Raw genomic sequence first — 21966 nt, forward strand, 5'->3', positions numbered from 1 at the left:
GGATGCGACTCACTTGACCCTGACAGAGTCACTGTTGGGTTCCCATCAGTTTTTCAGCTAATATGGACACATTTGTGGCTGTTGCATTCATAGATGTTACTACTTTGAGGAACTGAATTTAGAAATAGCAGTGACAAAAAGACGCTGACCTCATCCCTTGTCTCCGTTGATAAAAACTAAAATTCTCACAATGAAAATAACAAAAATATTAAATCAGAGACATACATGTGTTTTTGAATCAGCACTATTATCTCGTAAAAACCCAATTCAAAAAGTATCTGAGAATATAACAAGAATTTCACATGAATTTTCTGAAAACAAAGCACCTCTGGTCTCTGTGACTGGAGCAGAGTTGAATCTCCTCCTGAGGATGTTGAAAGGACACAGCGTGAACCTGACCTCCATTTTCTCCCTCCCTCTTTAATGACCTGCACCTTGAAATCATTGTTCTTTAACCGCTCACTAATCTGCGTGCAACACTCTCAGTTTCCACATACCATTTCCACGCACGCACATTTCTCAACGGCAGTCTGCGATTTGAGGACACGAAATGAACTGATTAGCATGATGATTAGTCATTAGTATGCTAATCATAAGCAATTCACATATTTTATTCATATTGTCGCAGACTTGTTTTTCTCCTTCGTGCTGGAATTGTGCACACATCCGGTTTTTATTTTCATTGTAAACATGCAGGTCAGCCTGGTGACTGCTGACAGAGAGGACGGTGATTTGACTGATAGTGCATCTTAACACCATGTCAGCATGTTTACATACAATAACTATTAGGTATGCACAAGATGAATGCACCTGGGTGGTAATCACAAAGAAAGCAATTATGATAAATTGACGAGAGGAAAATTACTGCTCCAAATCCTCTTTTTTTGAGGAAATTGTGGCTGAAAGATCACAATTCAAATAAAAGCAGGACTAAATATTTATAGAACCCTTGTTTTGACAGCGAGTCTGTCTGCAGCAGGGTGCTCAAATATTGGGTGAGCTCAGTGAGAGTGGTTCTGTCAGGAGCCTCGACGTGCAGCCTCTGCTCTGCAGTTGTCTGCTCTTTGTGTTTATCAGCCTCGAACCGTGATTGCTGCTGTACATTTCTCTTGAAGCACAGAGAGTGTGCAGAGCACAATAACGCTGCTGTGTCTCGGAGAAAGAGGCAACGGGATACTTGGATTTCACCAGGGGAAGTAATACATAACCTAATAATCTCTCACTCAATATTTCTATATAAGATATTTATATGGTTTGGTCTTGCCTTCCCGGGGATGATTGATGATATTTAGTCCACACCTGGACATGCTGCAAGGACACCTGAGACATTTCTCCTTAGCATGTTTTTATTGTCCACAGTGGGATCTGCACTGTGTGCAGCTGAAGATACTGACACCATCTCTTAAAGGCTGGATGCCCTTATTTGTCTGTGCTTCTTTAGTATAGCATTTGTTTAGCATGACCTAAATTGCTGTGAAGTGAGAGCCTCAGCAGCTCTGTCTCGCCTCTCTCCTTTTCTCCCTCCATACATCTCTCTCTCTCTCTCTCTCTCTCTGTCTCTTTGTATGCCTCTTTTTCTTTCATGCTCTCTCTCCTACACAGATGCACACATACAATTTACAAACAAGCTGAGAGGACAGTTCTTAAAAAAACAAAACATCCTTTGCCAGATTTTATTTACATGTGTAGTGAAGTATTGTGGGATGTAGGCATCAGTGATGTGGGCTGGCCAATGATATTTCAGGGATACCGAGTGAATCATCAGCCAAATTTCTGGAGCATGCTCTGTTTCTCTACTCCATTATTTTTTTCTTCTGGTTTTACCTCACTGCAGGAGATCCACTATGCAAAGAAGTTAAATCCCACATCTGCAGAAGACTGGCTTTTTCCTCAATTGGGTTTTCTGATGTAGCGTCTGCCACCAATTGTAAAGAAACGCCGTCTCCACAATTCCATGGAATCAGACAGCTGTGATTTAGGAGACATTCAGCCGAGTTGCAGATTTAACGTGTTTGGCATCAACATGTCGACGTGCACCGAGCAGGACGGGGACAGGTACTCGTGCTGATCTGTTGACAGCCCCCGTGTGACTGCCAGCACATGGTGTGGATTTAGTAAACATATGACCTCCGTGATAACCAGTATGGGGGCACTAAATCGCTTCAAATTTTGTACATGTGTTGCTAGGCAACAGCATAATCGTCTCCGTCTCTCCCTCCTTATATGGCTCTCTACTGGGATTGCTGAGCTGCTATCACTGAAAATGGTTAATTAACTTCTACAAAAAGTCCATTAATGGTGCAGATTAGGCTCGTGAGGGTCAAAAAAGCACATCTCAGCCATGCAGAAATATACACCAGCATACAAATGCATGTCAGAGACTAAAGGACCCTTTGAAATGAATTATCTTAGGACCCTGCATCGGCTTGACTTCAAGCAATAAAAGCGTAAATGGCTGATATAAACAATTTAAAAATGGCTGCGTGGCAAATTGGACACATTGGTTCAGCTGCTGACAAACTAATTCACAGAGATAACCTGTTATGATTGATTCTCTGAATGAACAAACTATTTAATGCAATTACAAGGGCAGCTCTAATAAATACCACAGACGTGTGTTAAAACTGCACTGTCACACGTTTAACACAATACACACTTATGTTGCATAAACATGTTCTTACACTCAATATAAATATAAAGTTGAAAGCTGGGCTGAACACAACAATGTAAAAATGAATGATATTTACATTGAAAAAGTAGGAATGCATCGGGCTATATGTACATGGGATATTTTATATGTAATCTGGACACTGCAGAAGATGCCTCATGAAATAATAGCATTAGCTGTCTAAAGGTAAATTGGAAAAAAGAGGAGAGTCTAAACCTAAAGAGCAGGAGTTCAGGTCAAATGTTTATTTGTTCATCTCACGAAACAAAACACACGTCTAAGAGATTATTTATAATTATCTTAATTTCTATGAATTATTATAGTGCAGATATCAAATAACTCGGTGATTGGACCTTTTACTACACTCTTTCATATAACAAGTGCATAGAATTACTAGTTTCTCATGTAATTTTTTTGTATTCAGTATCCACATGTAACCTGAAAATGCAGTGTCACACGGGTAGCATAATAAAAATACATATTTGGGTTTTGAAATGTATGAAACGTTCAGTTGTGTCTCCTAAGAAGTAAAAAAACATGAGTTAAACAAACAAGAGCCCTTCAAATCCCTTCGTGTCCGATGCTTATTTCTTTTCATATATTCTTATCTAGGATAAAAACATCATGTCACATCACATCATATCAAGACAAATATTATTAGCTTCTCACAAATAAGTACAAATATCAGTAAGTATTAAAAGCCATTTCCTACTTGCACATGTACCTGATGTAAATTTAATTGCAACTCAATGCACAGTATGTTAATTAATTGCTTCAGTGAAGTAATGAAGGAAAGCTCTCGGCATCAAAGGTTCATTCTCACATGATAAACAGACTTATTTTTCGAATAAACTGAATTCACTGTTATCGTGCTCATTTCAGCTCCAGTGATTTCTTCCTTTGTAATGTCGCCATGTCCTAATTACAACCAGGGCTGCACACTAATAGATGGAATCCATGGAAATCCACAGTAATCAGATTTGTGATCATTTTGTTGGAAAAGTTGATTATTTAATTAAAGAGGAAGGATTTACGCTGAGTTGAAGGTTCAGTGAGATTTAGGTGAAAGGGATCTATTGGTAGAAATTTAATGTAGAATAATTCTCATGATGGTTTCACTAGTTTGTTTCATCTAAATTGTATGAATTGTAGTTTTCTTTACCCCAGAAAAGGCCCTTTATATTTAAATACTTTATATTTACACCAAGGGGACCCTCTCTACGGAGGCCGCCATGTTTTTTTACATTAGTCCAGACTGGACAAACTAAACACCTTTTGAGTTTAATGACAATTAAAGGCTACCACAGGTTCTTTTTCATGTTTGGAAGGAGAGGGTGAGGTGTGGGGTGTTCAGCTGCAACATGCAATTCAAACACTAGATATCACTAAATTCTACACACTGTACCTTTAACAACAAGCTTAAAATATTCTTCTACGAACAGTTTTTATAACTGCACTGAGAAATCAGTCCTCATGTGGTGGTGAAACACCAAAACGTTTTTTGTATGAGGCTCAGGTTGTATGTTACAGGCTCGCCAAAAATGTTTATTTGAGAAAGAAACCGCTGCACAAAAGGAGACCTTCTCAAAAAGAACATATCTGTGTCAGGGAGTGAAGGCAGACGAAGGGTCCGTCATCAGCTTCACCAAATGGGATGGAGCGAGGACACAGGGCTCTTCAACTGCAAGCTCTGACAGAAACCTTTCTCACCACACTGCCCCTGTTAATCCCCTTTATTCAACCACATCACTATGGAAACTGACTGGATGTCTCGCCCTCGCGGCCTAACCTGTGCCACGCAGCCACGTCCGCCACCGACATGGAGGTTGTGCAATAAAATGCTGGCTGATTAATGTTCCGCTGCACGCCATGTCTCTTGCTGTGACATTATTGGTTAGCATTACCTGCCACATTGATGCAGAACCATCAGGTTGATGTGTTTTGAAATCTGGAATCTGGCTCTGGAACAGACAATCACTGTTGTATTAGCTCGTATGTATAAGCAAGAGTAAACACTGGAGGGAAAACTTGTCTGCGTGATGATGGAGTTGGAGCAAATTTTCTCATCCCTGCTCCTGCTACCTATTTCATTTCTTTGCCTTTCCTCGGGCAAAATTGCAGGAGAATATTTGTCATGGTTTTAAAAGGTTTATCAGCTTCAAAGCTGAGGGAGCTGGTCGTCCAACCCATCAGTGAGACCACGCAATCCTTCCAGCACTGACAAGAATGGGTTGGAGCGTGTGGACCAAATTCCCCAACTAAGCTCCCAATTCAGAGCTTTTACATAAATCTCGGAGAAGCACATTTGCATTTGCCACTGACGTCAGCTCTAAGCCATCCCAAACCACTTCTTCGACCCCCTCAACATCTCGAAGAAGAGCTCTAGTAATTGTTAATTGCTAGAAAACGAAGGTTATAATCACCGCCACCTTCACTCTGGTCAGTGTAAACATCGATGGGCTGAAATGAGCAGAAATCAACATTTAACACGACCTAAACATGAGGAGGTGAAAGAGACAACTGGGCTACATGCATCTTGAGATAGTTCCAGCTGAAGTCTTCTGATATAAACCAGGAAACCAGCCCTGTCATACACGTTCGTCTGTCGTTATTTCTTTTTGTCTTGTTGCTGTCATCTTTCATCTTTTCATTAAAATGCCAAAAGCATGGCCAGGACATGAATTACCTGCCTGGGTGAGTTTTTGTCCCAAAGCTGACCCTGATTGCTGCTCAACATCGCATGCGGTACTTAATTAGATGCTCCTCTGCAGTATTCCAGGCAGACCTACTTAGGCCTGCAGAATTGTTTATCTCATTTATTTATTTATCCCAAAAATTATTTACCAAATCTTTAATAGCAAATAAACCAAAAATAAGTTATTACAGTCAATCACAGTTGTATTTATAGTATACAGCACTAATGACCAGTGCTGACAAGGTCTTTCACCATATGTCAGTATAAACCCATATGTAAGAAAACAGCATAAATATTTGTTTATTTATCACCAACCTGAAAGTAATTTTTACTTTGTATAACACATCAGCAAATAGTGAATTATGAAAAAATTAATTGTGCCATCATCCAGACATTCAAATTCACACCACTGGAGGAGTATGGAGGCATTTTATGTTTTTTTACTTTTGAAGAATCAGTCACCATTTACTTTAATTGTTTTGGATTTGACTGCAACGCTGTTTACCCCTGAAACTCCAAATGTGTTTTGTGGACTCAAACACTTCACCCACCCCCCCATCAGCACAGTGGTGAGTAGATAATGAGTGAATATTCATTTTTGGGTGAACTATCTCTATAAGTATGGCGAATTCTTAAATTCTAGCCGGATGTTTAAATGTCTCATAGTAGGAAAAGCACAGGTTTTACTGGTGACTTGACACAAAGATGGAAGACACGTCTCCGCTTCCGCCCACTGTAGAAAAATGAAGCCTAAATATCCCTGATATCGGTGCTGCCATCTCGTGCTGGTGACATTATTTGAAGTCTGAGTAGTGATCTTGAAATGGACCCATGGTATCAAGGTGCTGTTGATGCACCCACTCGTTCACCATGTTTATACAGCCGGTGTTCATTTCATCAAACCACTAATTCAAACCAAACTTCAGAAACACTTGAACACACAGCAATGTGATAAAGGAAAATAATTTTTTTTCTTTTTAGTTTGGTCTGTATTCCATCCACTAACATGGAGCGGGCGGACTTTATGACCTGCACTGCAACCTGCCACCAGGGGTCTCTGGTAACATGGACGATATGGCTCTGTTCAGTTCAAGTGTCCCAGTGGGAAAGTGAGTCAGCAACTCTATCAGGACCTGAACTGAAGGATTTAAACGGAATTTGGACTTTAACTTGTTTTTATTTTACTATTTACAACTGTGACATGTCAAAATGTCAGGAAATCAATAAAGTCATAAGGGATTGAGGATCATGAATGTCTACCTGGCAAAAAATTGTGCAGCAACCATGAGAGGCTGACAAAAGATTTCCAAAGCTTCCTGTCACAGCAGATCCACAGTGGAATAATTCTATCAAACAAAATACTTTTTATTTTAGAACATAGGATGATATTGTGCAGGGAATGAGCGGATTTGAAGGAAAATGCAAACCCACTGTTTGTGCATTCATTTCGTGATAAGTTGCATTATCGTACCTCTGGCCCACACACCGGCAGTTCTCACCAGAGAGGCAGGCTGCTCTTAATTTGTCAGTTTGACATAATAGTGCTTTAAGCCGGAGAACGCAAATCCCAAACCTGTTAGATTTATCACCCCTCCGCTTCCACAGAGTGCACTTTGGCTGCTATAGTCCTATCTGACGTGTTTCCTCCATGGTTTCCCGTGTCTCCCAACGGCATAGTTAACTGCGCAGAGTAAACCACATTTTATATGCAGGGCTGTGGATTTTCCACGGGCACAGACCAGGGGTGGACTGGAAAATGGATTTAAAGTCGTCCAATTAATCTGTGTGATGAGTGTTTTAGCACATGGGCAGATATTTTTTTGTGAGGGACTTTTCCACTGGGGCATGGCAGAGACTTCTGGTTATATATTGTCTCCGTTTGCATAAAATTTTAAGGGGGGTTTCCATTAGAGCTGAAACGTTGTAACACCTTTGCACGTAAGTATGGACGCATTAGCATTAAGAGGTGGAACAATTTAAGTATGCAGGATAAATGCAAGTTCCCCAGAGCCATTATAGGACAGAGACACATTCAGAGTAGAGCTGCGGTGGCATCAAACGCTGCCCTTTTAAATTCAAGTAGATTTCCTTTCTTTTATGTAACTAGTGACTGCGGTAAATGATGCGATTTAACCTCGTGCTCTTCGTTGGGATAAAGAACGTGGATCACAATTTCCTTTATGAGCGAAGCTGTGGAGACGTGTTAATGCACGGCTGTCACTGTCAGACATGACATGTATGAAGACAAACCCAGGGGTCGAGAGCGAGTGCCACATGCCTGACGGTGTGTGTGTGTGTGTGTGAACGTACAGTGTATATACGTCTAGTGATCACTCATGAGCTTGTGCAACAAACCCATTTGTGTGTAAGTGCATGTGCATGGATACTTGTTGCGTGTTCTGATTGAAACGCAAACAATCATTGTAGCGTGTGAGCGGAGTGATGCAACACCTCCAACGTATCCGTCTCCTAAAATGGAGCAGATGCATGAGCAAGAGATGCAGTCATTTAATTTCGTTGTTGGCAATGGCATCAGGAAACATTGACCTTTCATTGTTTCCTTGAGGCCATGAAGTGACTCACATGACAGCCGGATATTTACAGTGCCTCTCGTCACTGGCCTTGTCAAATCACAGCACACTTCACTGAAGCCTCACAGGCCCTAGGCTGGACCTCAGCTACGCAGACAGATGCAAAGGTGTTTTGTTTTTTTTCCTCCCTCTTTCAGCCCGAATGTACTGCAACCCTAAATAACACAGCAGAGCACGAGGGCATTAGGCGTCGGGCGTGTGCTTGTGACAGTTTGTGTGAGTGTATTCGCACATAAAAGCAGGAGCGAGAGAGAAAGACGTACAAAGGGAGACACAGACTGTCTGCAGGACCAATGCATTTCAGGCCAATTTATCTTATGAATGAGCCTCTGGTGGGCATTCATCCCCAGACTGCTCCATGAATTGTATAACAAATAAAACTGTACATCTGCACCCACACTGCACAGAGGGCAAAGTACGCTCTTCAAAAGTTGCGATCAGAAGGTCTCTTTTTTTTCTGCAGTTGTTTGATTCAAATCGAAATGAACAGTATGACAAAATTAGGCATGCATCAGGGTTCTGCCAGATTCTATTACTCTCTTTTATTTTCCTTCAACCTTGACTCAAGCCAGATATTCTCGTGGAAGACAGACATGTGCATCTCTTTCGCTGCAGGTTGCTACCAGGACTGAACTATAGTCATGTATGTGTCAGTCATTATTGCATAAGGATTGTAAAACCAATAGGGTACCATGGTTTTCATTCCCTTTTCTAGTAAAGGCAATCACAATAAAACTGATCATTTGTGGTTGAATGCATCACATTCTCAATTTCAGGCCGATTACATTGTTGCGGTATACGACACAGAATCTCACCTTCTGCAGCTTTCGTGCTCACAGTCTGTTTGAGGCTCCAGCAGCATCCCAGTTACAGAGCCATTTCAAAACATTTTCTCTTGGACGCAGCACACAGAATACAGATCAGTGCTGGCCAATAGCAAATACCAGGACAGAAATACAGCAGCGGGGCCTTACACCTCGCTCATGAGAACAGGAGGCTGCACGTTAGCTGCTCTGCGATGCTATACTTAGGCACGGCAATGCTTTGGGATAAACGCTAATGTCAGCATTCTCACATGCTCACAGTGATACTGTTAATATGCTGGTATTATGTTTACCATAACATGTATATCCATCATATTACTTTTGCATGTTAGCATGCTGTCAGTAGTTAATCAGCACAAACATAAAGCACAGCTGAGGCTGATGGGAATGTCATTCGTTTAGATGTCATTAGCAGAGTTGATGGTGATGCTCGATAAAAGGTTAAGGGTGGGGAGGTTTCTGTTAATCACACAAGCATCTGTAGCAGAATTTACTGCTGGTGCAAGAGGAAAAGTGCAGGTTCACCAAACTCATTGGGAAACAGTCTGGGCATCGTGAAAGATGCTGAAATAAGTGTGAATCCAGCAAGAGGATGTGGAGATACAAGCTGTTTCTCAATTCAGAGGCTGTATCCTTCAGAGGCTGCATTTGAAGACTGGTTGCATCACAGGGGGGCTTCTTCAAATGCCGCCCATAAATACGTCCTTTCGTCCCCTGAGAAATGAAGACTCCCAACGGAGGGATCTCTCCCTGGATTGATTGTGCTTCGATGACGCACCATGTTTTCAAAGAGGTAATGACGTTGAAACAAGTGAAGAAATGAAGGGGCATTCAAACTTTTTCATTGTGTTAAATTGTGGCTGTGTTGCCAAGCAACAGAAATGACAAGCTGCTGACACCAATCTTGGAATTCCTCTCCAGACAGTTTCATTTCGATTCGGCTTTTGCGACCCATGAAGACTGCGTCCTCTGAAGGATGTAGCCCCTGAATTGAGACACAACTACAGCATTACACTGTAGCTGGAGGTGCGACTGGAGGGGTCAGGCAGTCTCCACAGTCATTATGATTCATCCTCTGGAAAACATGAACTGTGCTGTAATATCGTTCCAGTGATCGTTAAAACATTTTACTAAAGTAACCTTAACATTTTTGAGGTTACCTGATTTTTTATTGATTGAATCATCAGTTCATTTTTTGGGATTTCCAAAGTTTATGATTTCTGGTTCAGTAGTTTTTGTGTGATGCTGCTAACTAATGGAAACAAATGCAGACGCCAACACAACCTACTGGTGGAGGTGAGAACCACTTACAGTCATACCTTCTCCCACAGCTGTGGATGTACCATTCAATGCTGACTTTCATGCATTTCAATGAATATTTTTACATTTTAATAAGGATGCTCACTATATGAATGTTCCTACTTGATGTACTATCATTTATTACTGCTGTACTTCAGAAATGTGGAGCACAGAAAGGCGACTGGTGGTACAAAAAAGAGGGCTGGAAGAGGGAAAACTGTGACCTGCTTTCTCTCCGAATACACTCGCTAACTTTTAACTTTAATAAAGCTGAAGTTACACCACTGTTCATTTTCCTTAGGAATGTTTGAACCATTGTCACAAACCCTGAGGGCCCTTGGATTCCATTTCAGAGAGCAGCTATTTGAGGGGAAGAGGAGAAGGCAGAGACACTGACAAATCTAAAATGTGTGTGTGTGTGTGTGTGCACGCAGGGATTTGTGTTTCTGCTTTTTTTCCATGACATAAAAAATAGGCTACATTTATCCACAAGTTTTAATTTACTTGCACCAATCGTGTTAGTGTTTTGTGGTTTTGTTCCACAGACCTGTATATATAAAAATAATAATCTTTAAAAAACATTTCTTCTGACATTATTAAAATTCAGTATGTGAAAGAGTTGTACTGAATTGGTATCTCTTCTCTTTAGATTATTCTTTTTTATTATTGCACCAAATCAGACAATACCTCATGTTTTATACGTTACGTGGACGATGCATGTACAAATATTAATTTATTTAATTTTCTCTGTTACTTTGTTTGTTCTGGTCTTATTTATTTTTATTTTTTCAGCATTGCCACTGCAGAGCTTGATGATAAATCTTATACTGCCACACAAGAGAAACACATTTTCCCTCTTACTTGAAGGGAACTTTATCTGCCATGTATCTGAGGAGGAAATCTTTTCTGGGTGTCTCACACACCACTATAGAGGTTTGCAGGAAGGGGGGAGGGTTTGGGCAGAAAGGGTGATAGGAAACTTGGTGGTCCAGTGGAGTGGAAAATGCTGCCCCCTGGCAGAAAGTTAGTGCGTGGCTTTATCGGTTCCGGAGCTAATGTGGCCACTGGTTCATTAGAGCTCTGATGTAAGGAACACTGTGTAACAGCGAGTGCCTCGGCGCAAAGAGTTTCAGAAAGGAACCACTGAGCGCAGTGAAGCAAAGTGAAGACTCTCCCTCATCTCAAAAGACAAATCCCTCAATTTGGGTTAGACACTGTCAATGATGAGAAAATGGGTTTCTGAGGCACTTACTGGACAGAGATGCTTTCATGGTGGGGGGGAAAAAGCACTGTGTGTATCACTCAGTCCCATGCAGAGCTTTCACAACAGGAGCTGCTGACAGGTTGGTCATCAATGAAAGGAGGCAGAGAGAGAGAAATGGACAGAGAGAGAGGACGGGGGGAAAGAATAGAGAGAGAGAAAGAAAGGGGCTGACAGATCCCCTCCTCCCATCAGCAATCAAGGAGGTGAGGACAGAGAGGGGAGGAGGAGGAAAGAGCAGAGGACCTCTGCTTCAAGCTCAGCTGCACGTCAACCCAATCATTATATCACACCACTATTTAAATTGACACAATGTATGCTGGGTAGTAGATCTTCACAAATGTAGTCCAGCTGATTCAGGCTGCCAGCATGAGATGTTACGCCTCAGGCTTTTTGACATATTGCACACTTGGAATGAAAAATGTTTTTCTGCAGGAAGAGATTTTCCATTGATGATGGATATGAAGCCGTAAAGAGCAAGTCAGCCCTAAAACGAGAGCTTGTGCCACTTCCATGACACGACCTGGTCGGATGCAAGCGCAAAGAATTGATTGTTATGTTTCCATATTTAGCCTGGGGTGTAAATTGTAATCGTTTGGACTTGTGGGTTTTGCTGATTTGCATGAACAGCTCTGGGGCACAAATAACCATTGTTAACCCTAACTGTGACCCCCCCACCCCCACCTATGTGTGTGTGCAATTTTGATGTGCACATGTGTGTATATAGGAAGCAAAGAATAGAAAATAATACAGTCACTCTGAGGACAAAATGTGGTGGCAGAGAGGCAGAGAGAGAGAGAGAGAGAGGTGGAGGGGGAAATAGCCCCGCTCATCTCCTCTCATTTTCTGTCCGCTACTACCCGGCAGAGTTTCTATGGCAACCCCTCAAAAAGCGGTGTGCGGTGAATTGTGGATTTGAGATGCGCTGTCTGATTGCGCTGTGTGGAGGAGATGGCTGGCTCTTTCGTCAGCCTTCCCCTGTAAGAGGAAATTGGTGAAGGGCTCCAATGAAACAGCACTCCATATGCTTTCTTTGATGTGTGTGCCAGTCTTATGGTTCAAGCATGTGTGTGTGTGGGTGTGCACCTGTGTGCATGCTCAAAAAAGCTTTACATTAGAGTCTGGTACCTCCTGCAGAGCTGATCATCAGTGTTGGCGCCCACAAGGCTGCACTGTGTGTGCCTGACCATGTAGACTCATCAGTATGCTCTGGCTTTCAGTTGATGGAATCAATGCCACTGATGACGATTCATTTCTGCTCTGAATTCCAGCAGCAGCGTGCACTGCCGTGTGTTTTGATTATGAAATTTTGACGAATGACAGAGAAAACCCACAAAAGGACAACCGGCACAAAACCATTATACCTCCAGCTCCTGCCCCTCCCCATGTTGTCACCTGTGTGTCTCCAAGGAGGTTCAGTTTGTGTGTGTGCCCGATGTGCACGGATGTGAGGTCTTTATCCGATCTGTGTATTTATGTGTGTAAGAGTAGGACATGTATGATGTTGAGTGTGAGCTTCCTCTATCTCCCTCTCTGAGTGGCTGTAGATGCTTGTAAGCTGTGCCAGTCCCCATTAGCATCCCATTATAAACCAGCATGATCACTCGTCACTTAGAATGCCTGCCACAGTGTGTGTGCATGTGTGTTTGTGTTTGTGTGAGGTTTCTGTGAGAGCACGTGTGTGAACGTGTGTGTGAATCACACAGTCAAGTGATTGAGATGGCCTTGTTTCCAAAGAACACAGAGGGAAAAAAAATGCTGCAAAGTCTTGCGCTGTGTACAATTCAATTTAAATGTGTCTGCAAGTGTTTGCTTTGTTTGACCCAGATTTCTCACCTACCCCACTGTTGATAAATTGGATATCCTGAGGCAGCCTTGTGCAACAATTTAATTTAGTGGATATATATAGTGAACAGCACCCTCTGCTGTTTATACATTTATCTCACATGAGAGCAAATAATCTAAATCTCAATGCAGAATTGGGATTGACTCAGATTTGTTTAATCTAATATGTAATACCAGTGTAATACCACTTTGCATGTGATTTTTTTTACATGTAGGTAAAAGTTTGTGGTTTGATATCTCAACACATTTGGGTTCGCCCTTTAAATGTTTTGTTCATCAGTATTTTCACTTGACACCAATACCATGTTGTTGTTTCTAGTGATTAAATCAGAATGAATATTTAGATTCAATCAAATTTGGTTTCCCAGAAACACTGTCGGCAGTACACATTGCTCATACTGTCTCCACTAAGAGGAAACTCTTCATAGTGAATATTCAGTGGGATGTGAGATGTTTCCAGTGATTTATGTCATCTTGAGTATTAGAAGTAAGAAAATCCCAAACAATCCAATTGTGATGAGATAGAAGCAAAACTCTAAACTTGAAAAGTTGGATAGAAGTGACCAAAACCACAAGAGCAGAAATGTCCGCGCAGCAGCCGAGGCTACTTCTTTAGAAGAGGGGCCGGTGCCCGAAACGTTACCTGGGAGGTAATTTAAAAATTTGACAGACATTTTTTGTCGTCTAGGATTGCAGCAATAAGCTCAAAATCTAACCCCAACCCTAACCCTAGTAACAACCCTAACCCTAACCCCAACCCCAACCCCGACCCTGACCCTAACCCCAACCCCAGCCCTAACTCAAACCCTAACCACAACCCTTACCCTATAAACAACCCTAACCCCAACCCTAACCCTAATCACAACCCTAACGCTAACCCCAACCCTAATCCTAACCCTAACCCCAACCCCAACCCTAACCTGAACCCCAACCCCAACCCTAACCGTAACCCAAACCCTAACCCCAACCCTAACCCTAACCCTAATCCCAACCCTAATCACAACCCTAACCGTAACCCAAACCCCAACCCTAACCCGAACCCTAGTAACAACCCTAATCACAACCCTAACCGTAACCCAAACCCTAACCCTAACCCTCACCCTAACCCTAATCACAACCCTAACCCCAACCCTAACCCTAACCCTAATCACAACCCTAACCCTAAACAAAACCCTAACCCTAACCCTTATCACAACCCTAACCCTAATCACAACCCAAACCCTAACCCCAACCCTAACACTAACCCTAGTAACAACCCTAACCCTGATCACAACCCTAACCCTAACCCTAATCAAAACCCCAACTCTAACCCGAACCCTAGTAACAACCCTAACCCAAACCCTAACCCTAATCACAACCCTAACCCTGGAAATGACCCTAACCCTAACCCTAACCCCAGCCCTAACCCTAATCAAAACCCCAACCATAACCCTAACACTAACCCTAATCACAACCCTAACCCTAACCCTAGAAACAACCCCAACCCTAACCCTAACCCCAGCCCTAACCCTAACCCCAACCCTGACCCTAACCCTAACCCTAACCCTAACCCTTACCCAAACCCTAACCCTAACCCCAACCCTAACCCTAACCCCAACCCTAACCCTAACCCTTACCCAAACCCTAACCCCAACCCCAACCCCAACCCTAACCCTAACCCTTACCCTTACCCTTACCCAAACCCTAACCCTAACCTTAATCACAACCCTATCCTCCTAACCCTAACCCTAAGGTAGATGCTTTAAAAGGAACGGAGCCATCATTATGATTCTGTTTATACGTTCATACAATGATCATTTACGATGTCTGACTTGAAATGTTTGTATCATAAACACCTGTCTGTATAACCAGGTCTAACCCTCACACCTTCTCTCTCCTCTCCCCTCCGCTCATAGTCTGCTGGCTCGGGCCTCCATCTCCTCACCTCCTCCATCACCCCCTACCCCCTACACACACATGCACACACACACACACACATACACACAACCTCCAGAGCCCTCTGTGTCTCTGGTCCAGGTCTAGAGGAATGTTGAGTGTCTCTATAGCCCTCTCCCTGGAGATTAGGCCTCACCACGTATGCCCCCCTCACTTCATTCCATTCCAAAGTATCCCCCCTAAGAGCTGCCACATTTTTTATCTGAGCCTGGTGATTGTGACAGATTGGCCAAATGACACACATACACAGACACATTCGTGGACGCACGCTGAGGCACAAACAGAGGGGAAGCTGGTTGCCCCTGGGAGGGGCCAGACATTGCCAGGCTCTGGCTATAAAACCCTCTCAGGATGAGGCCAGTGTCCTGCCCTGATCTGGACAGTACCTCCTTCCTCTGTGCCAGGACGCCGTCAGGACAGGCAGCAGACGAGCCTCCAACATGAACGACATCTACAAGGCAGCGGTAGGTTCCTCTAACAACTCATAAAGATGAAAGTGTGGAGTTCCTCACTCAAAACCTGTGTGTGAACTGAAACTGATGTTTTGGATCATTAACCAGAAGCTCTAACATCTGTTACTACAGATATATAATCATTGGTCTTCAATCTAAGACTGTACTTTATTCCGTCCTCATAAATTGGGTGTTATATATGTAATATCCTGGAACTGACGTGTTTATTGTACACAAATTCCTCATTACTTTGTGCATGTGACATCTGACATGACTGGAGTGACTGACAAATCCCTGTTGATGCGACTCGCACAGCACATTGACCTCCATCACCAGCTGATGTCAAAAGAGCCTCGACACCATATTTGTCTCTTGATGTTCTCCTACTTCAGCCCTATCAGAGCTGATATAGGAGCCACTCAGGAGGTCACTGACTGGACAGGTCCCCGCTCCGCACTCCGCTGCTTCGCTCATGACTTCAAATGGAACGGTCTCACTTCACATGACTAATTTTGGCCAGTTGCTGAGACTCTTCTGTGGCCGTGGTTCTGTGGTGCCAGTGACGGGCTTCAGGTTTAGATAAACCCCCCCCGGCGGCTGAATTCCAGCATTATCTATGAGCCGGGGAGCTGTGTGGCTGTCTGTCCACCTCCGCCCGCTCGGTCAGCTGGCTCCTCTGTCGCCTAACATCTTAAGTGAGCCGTGCAGCTGAGACAGTAAAAACACACAGGAATGTGCATTACATGTATTTGCTCAGATTCTTTCATACATCATCAGCACAGGAGTATGTGTTTATGAGTGTGTCTGCATGTGTGTGTGTGTGTGTGTTTAATTTATGGTGGATGACAGGCAATAACTCTTACATAAGCACCTGTCTCCCTCTCTCATTCGTGGTAGCTTTTCCAGGATTACTGTTCCATTGTGGGGCCAGATCCACAGCTATGCTAATTTAAAACACAGTGTATTGTGTCCTTTATCTGTGGTTCCTGATCCTCCTGTCTGTTTATTTTTAACTCCTCCTCTTACTGGCTCTCACACATGATATATAGGTCCTGTGGTTTCTCGGGGATGGCCCAGTATGTGGGGCCTCAATGTGGCCTTTGTTGACCCAAGAGATGCAGATGCTGGTTTCACACTTAATAATTCAAGATATCATCATTCAATTTCAAAATAACTCACTGAATGTTTGGCAGCTTCACTTTTTGTTTAAGTAAATGTAATTAAATTCATAATGAACAATTCCTCTGCCAAAGCCCAACAGGCCCCTTAAATTCAATCAAATCTGCACCAAATTTCACGCACTCATAGATGTCAGTTCTCTAAATGTGCCTCATTTTCCATCCATGAATCATTCCCTAGGAAAATGATAAAAAAATGTTAAGAAGTAAAAAAAAAAGAAAGGGCTAGGGTTCTGGATCTGCCACCTTATCCAGAATTGCACCAAATCTAAATCCAAATTCTTCACTGATTGTTGCTGCATCTTTCTTTATGTAAACTTGCTCACAAACAAACAAACAAACCAGCAAGACATGAACTAATTTCTTACGTGAAATTGTAGATAAAATGCATATTTCCCAGTTACTTATTTTTTGACATTTTGTCTCCCACAGGTCGAACAGCTGACAGATGAGCAGAAAAATGGTGAGCATTAATAAGAGATGCCTTCATGCTTTGTTCAAACATCACTGAATTATATTTTAACTTCACATCATGCACCATGATGTTGTGAAGAAAAGATGAGGCTCATCCTGTGCAGGTCCATATTATGTTGTGTAACACAGGGATGTTTTTTCCTTCATGTATTACTGTGGTGTTGCAGAGTTCAAGGCCGCCTTTGACATCTTCGTACAGGATGCGGAGGACGGCTGCATCAGCACCAAGGAGCTGGGGAAGGTGATGAGGATGCTAGGCCAGAACCCCACACCGGAGGAGCTGCAGGAGATGATTGATGAGGTGGATGAAGACGGTAAATCAAAGCTGCCGCTGCTACATGGCACAAGGAACAAAATGAGCTGCCGATTGTTGTTGACCTCTTCATCCCTGCAGACAGCTGGCAGGTCCATCATCACAGAATCATGTTGTGCAGACAAGTGTGGTTCAGACCCTCTGAACTTCACGTCAAACGATAGTCGAGGTTCTTAGACGTAACGAGACTTGTCAAGCTGGATTAAAGGGGAATGCATATCAGACGATTCACAAGTCATGTTGAATTTCTCGTCATGTAATGTGAAGCATTAGCATCTTTGGTTTGTTTGATAAAGCTTCAGTATGTATGTCATGTTTTTATGACAAAATAGTTTTCTTTTAACTATCCAACTATAGAGAAAGAGACATTTGAAGGCTCAGGCTCTCTCTATTTTTGGACTTATATATAAATTACGTTGTCATAAATGATTGGAATTGATTTAAATACCGTCCTGTGGCTTTTGTATTAAATATATTTCATAAAAATAATTATTGGTTGCAGCCTACACCACTGCACATGGAATTTAAAACATGATGTATTATATTCATAGATTTGGCCTTTGAGGAGAACGTTGGCCATCAGTTCTATCCACTGTGGATTGACATGATGTGTGTGTGTGTGTGTGTGTGTGTGTGTGTGTGTGTGTGTGTGTGTGTGTGTGTGTGTGTGTGTGTGTGTGTGTGTGTGTGCAGGGAGCGGCACGGTGGATTTTGACGAGTTCCTGGTCATGATGGTGAGGTGCATGAAGGACGATAGCAAAGGGAAATCAGAGGAAGAACTGGCCGAGCTTTTTCGCATGTTTGACAAGTAAGATCCATGTTTAAAGTTTTTTCCCATTGAATTATAAGAATTAATGCTCACAAGTGCATTTGGCCGGTAAAATCTTATAAAACATAAAGAAAAACGTAATAACAGAGATGACAAATGCCTAGAATGTTATTATCTGACACCACAGACAATCAAACTGCTCTTATGTTGCGTTTCCAGCGAAGTATGTTCCCCATGTGTAATTATGTGTACTGACAAAATGCCAAGCAGCTCTGCAGAGTGCTGCATGCAGTTTGCTCCATAATCCCTCTTGACAGCACAGAGTATTTCAAACGCCCACTCCATGTAAGCCAGTCACCTCGTCCGAGCATCAAAGAACAAACTCACCACACTCTTTTCCTTTTCCTACACTGATGGTTCCCAAACGTTTAAATTCAGGATAATATCAGTCCCTTGTCACACACAGGGACACCACCTCCTCCACCGCCATTGTAAAAACCTAATTTAGACGTGTTATGGACTTATAATATATGTTTTACATGTTTTATTGTGCAGGAATGCAGATGGTTACATTGACCTGGACGAGCTGAAAATGATGCTGGAGTCTACAGGAGAGGCCATCACTGAGGACGACATCGAGGAGCTGATGAAAGACGGGGACAAGAACAACGATGGCAAAATTGACTATGACGGTGAGGGGTCAAATGATAAAACAGACACAGTGATGTGGTTACGTGGCGCAAATGACCTCACAATCACTTTTTTTTCATTCATTCCACAAAAAAATGAGACCTTCCACTTTTGTTTTGGACTCATCCCCTGAAACTGTGTCTTCCCTAATTCCACAGAGTTCTTGGAGTTCATGAAGGGAGTGGAGTAATCCTGAACAAGAGACGACCCAGAGTGTTATTTTTGTATTTCTCTCACGGTCATCTGCGGGAAAAACTGGAACCTGCCTTTGGATGCCACTGAGAGATCCTTGGGGACGACTTTGCAAGATTTAGTCAAATACTGCATCAGAAAGTTTTCTGTATTTTTCTACCATCTCTTGCATTGTTGTAAATACAGATTGTAACTACTTTTGGTTCCCATGTAAACTGAATTTGTGTAAATGTATCCAAATTACTTGTGTTTTCTAGAGAGGACACACCGTTTTACCTGTTTTAAATATTTTAAATCTTATATCAGCCAGTTTACACATCTTCTTCATGAGAGGCTGATATGGTTTAGCTGTGCAGAAAATGAACGAGGGCACAAAGCAGAGCATATTTTCGAGTCAGCTTTGTTTCACACTTTACAGAATAATCCTTTTCCAGCAGTGTACTCAATAAGGTCTGTATACTGTGCACGTTATGATGAGCACATCATACACAACTCAACAATTTTTAAGACACCCTCAGGACTTTTTATTCCCCTCTCCTGTCCCTGACGTCTAGAGCGTTTGCATATTTCTACACGACATTGGAATGTGCGCTCGTGTAATAAACAAGATGCATTTGTCAAAACAGTCAATTTTGTCAAATTTTTCATTTTGTCTGAATAATGTAGTTTCAATTTTATCACATCGGCTTCAGGATAAGAGCTGAGGTTCTCCGTGGGCGTTTGTCTTGATGAATCCTGCAGACATGTTCTGTCCTTGGCTCAATGCTTCTGTTGCTTTACCGTTTTTTTATTTGTATTAATCATTGTGGAAACTGTGTAAAACAGGAGTTGGGTCAGTTTATTGGAAGGTTTTTATGCTTTATAAGCTCTCAGATAAAGTCAGCAGTCAAGTCAAACACTTATTTTGCCATCTCAGTCCACATTTGTCCTGCTGGTCAACATTCACAGGCCGATCACACGTCGTCTCTCATCTAAATCTCAAGTAAACAAACTAAGAGGGCCTGAAATACAAGTGGCATCATATCAAAGCCAAATACCTTTGTGAGAATCTGAGCAGTCGATAACCTAAATTTTTATTTATCTGTGTAATTTGTTTTCTATAGCGGCTCTTGTCTGCGGCATGTGAACTATTCACATGGTCGCTGTGTAAGTATCTAGTTACACAGTCTATTGGGACAGGAGCTATTTATGTCTAATCATGTTAGTGCCCATGTTAGGGGATCTGGATTGACCGACACCAGTTGACAATCAGATGCCTTTGTCCATTTAAAGAATGCTGTTCAACTACAAAGAGATATCAGTTCTATAATTAAGTTTGACATACGGGTTCACACAATTAAAGCTTTGGATGATTAGAGGAGAATTCTTTATCTCTCACCAGCATGAATTTAATTTAAGAATAAACACATTTCCACACACAATCCCACATTAAAAAAAAACTGCACCAAAACAAAAACATATTTTTTTTAAAATGTAAGTTGAGTAAAATATAATTCCTGAGTGAAGAAACTGCAGTTTCAGTCATTTTCTGATCCCCTACTGGTTTTCAGTGGAAGAGGAGTTATGCAGTTATCACTGTGGCCACTTGATGTCAGTAGGAAAACACAGTGTTATCTCTTGGTCGGGGTCATTTAGGAATCAGATTATAAGATTCCATGGCACAGCTCTACTCTTTCAAAACACAGATCATGCTTAACTTTCCGCTCCAATAAAACACATAAATCCAGTCAGGATGAGAAGAGGTTGATGATTTACAGGAGGTTTAGGCTCCAGTGGTGTTAGTAGACTTTGACAATGATCACAAATACATATGTTTATTGTAGTGTTTAACAATATCTGATGATATAAGAGTTCCATTCATTTTTGAAATCTTGACGCTGAGCTTTCCCACAGTTTGGTTGTGGGAAATGAGATCAAGTGTATTTTTTTGTGTGCAGGTGACGTCAGTGGCCTGATGACAATGTCCAAAGGCCTCCCCCACCTCCCTCTATCTCTCTCCATGTCCCTGAGGGTCCTGTTAGCTCCATTCAGTCTCCACGGTCTGTGTTAGTTATGGGATTTTAAACCCCAATCAGCAGCGAAGCACAGCCGCTCTGTCAACAACTGCCTCACAAATATAACACACTACATCAGCTGTGCCACCATCTCCAGTCCAGCTGCACTCCCCAAAAATACTGCATGAAGACCCAGTGATAACATGATATGAGGAGATGTCATGTCAGAATATTTCTTTAAATCACAGATTAGGCTGCTCTGCTTCCCGAGTTATTTATAAAGCCATCTGCCATCTGCAGCGTGGAGCAGGATGAGTGGTGCTCTCCCCGCCATCAATGGGAGGCCGGGCAGCAGCAGAGCAGTGTGTGAATGAATCTGGGGTGTGGCATACGAGCAGCGAGTTGGGTGGAGATGTGATGCGGTTACGTAAGACAGGGCCTGATGACTCATGCCTGCTGTTATTAACATAAACTGCGGTTATGAGCCACCTTTGGTAATGTGGACGTCAGGGACAACATTAGCTACCAGAAGAGCCGCTTTGCCCCCATTTGCCCCCGTAACACTAAACTTTCACATTATCTGAGATAGTGGGGTTTTGCATGTAAGCAGTTTATGTTATGTAACTGAGTTCATTCAGTTTTATTCTGCCAGTGTGTGTGTTTGTGTTTGTGTTTGTGTGTGTGCTGGGTAAAACCGGTTATTCCAATTATATGACTCAGACACACACAATACATTCCTACCTTACCAACACTGAACGTTCGCACTATGACAACCAAGTGTTTTAT

The 21966-nt window shown here is 42.3% G+C and overlaps 1 protein-coding gene across 1 annotated transcript; it reads left to right on the forward strand.

Annotated features, from left to right (window-relative positions):
• Positions 1 to 15083: 15083 nt before the first annotated feature.
• Positions 15084 to 19816, forward strand: tnnc1a (troponin C type 1a (slow)). Its single transcript, XM_020095985.2, has 6 exons — positions 15084 to 15582; positions 17181 to 17211; positions 17390 to 17536; positions 18229 to 18343; positions 18860 to 18996; positions 19153 to 19816. Exons 1-6 carry the CDS (start codon positions 15559 to 15561, stop codon positions 19182 to 19184), a joined length of 486 nt encoding a protein of 161 aa, XP_019951544.1. The 5' UTR covers positions 15084 to 15558; the 3' UTR covers positions 19185 to 19816.
• Positions 19817 to 21966: the final 2150 nt, after the last annotated feature.

The sequence above is a fragment of the Paralichthys olivaceus genome, chromosome 6 (assembly GCF_024713975.1).
Source record: "Paralichthys olivaceus isolate ysfri-2021 chromosome 6, ASM2471397v2, whole genome shotgun sequence".
In the NCBI taxonomy this organism is placed as follows: domain Eukaryota; kingdom Metazoa; phylum Chordata; class Actinopteri; order Pleuronectiformes; family Paralichthyidae; genus Paralichthys; species Paralichthys olivaceus.

What these genes read in the sequence shown, in the direction of transcription:
- tnnc1a (XM_020095985.2), top strand. Translation starts at nt 15,559, where the DNA reads ATGAACGACATCTACAAGGCAGCG. An exon ending in CTTTTTCGCATGTTTGACAA is followed by an intron (nt 18,344 to 18,859) that starts GTAAGATCCATG and finishes TTTATTGTGCAG; the next exon opens with GAATGCAGATGGTTACATTG. An exon ending in TGGCAAAATTGACTATGACG is followed by an intron (nt 18,997 to 19,152) that starts GTGAGGGGTCAA and finishes CTAATTCCACAG; the next exon opens with AGTTCTTGGAGTTCATGAAG.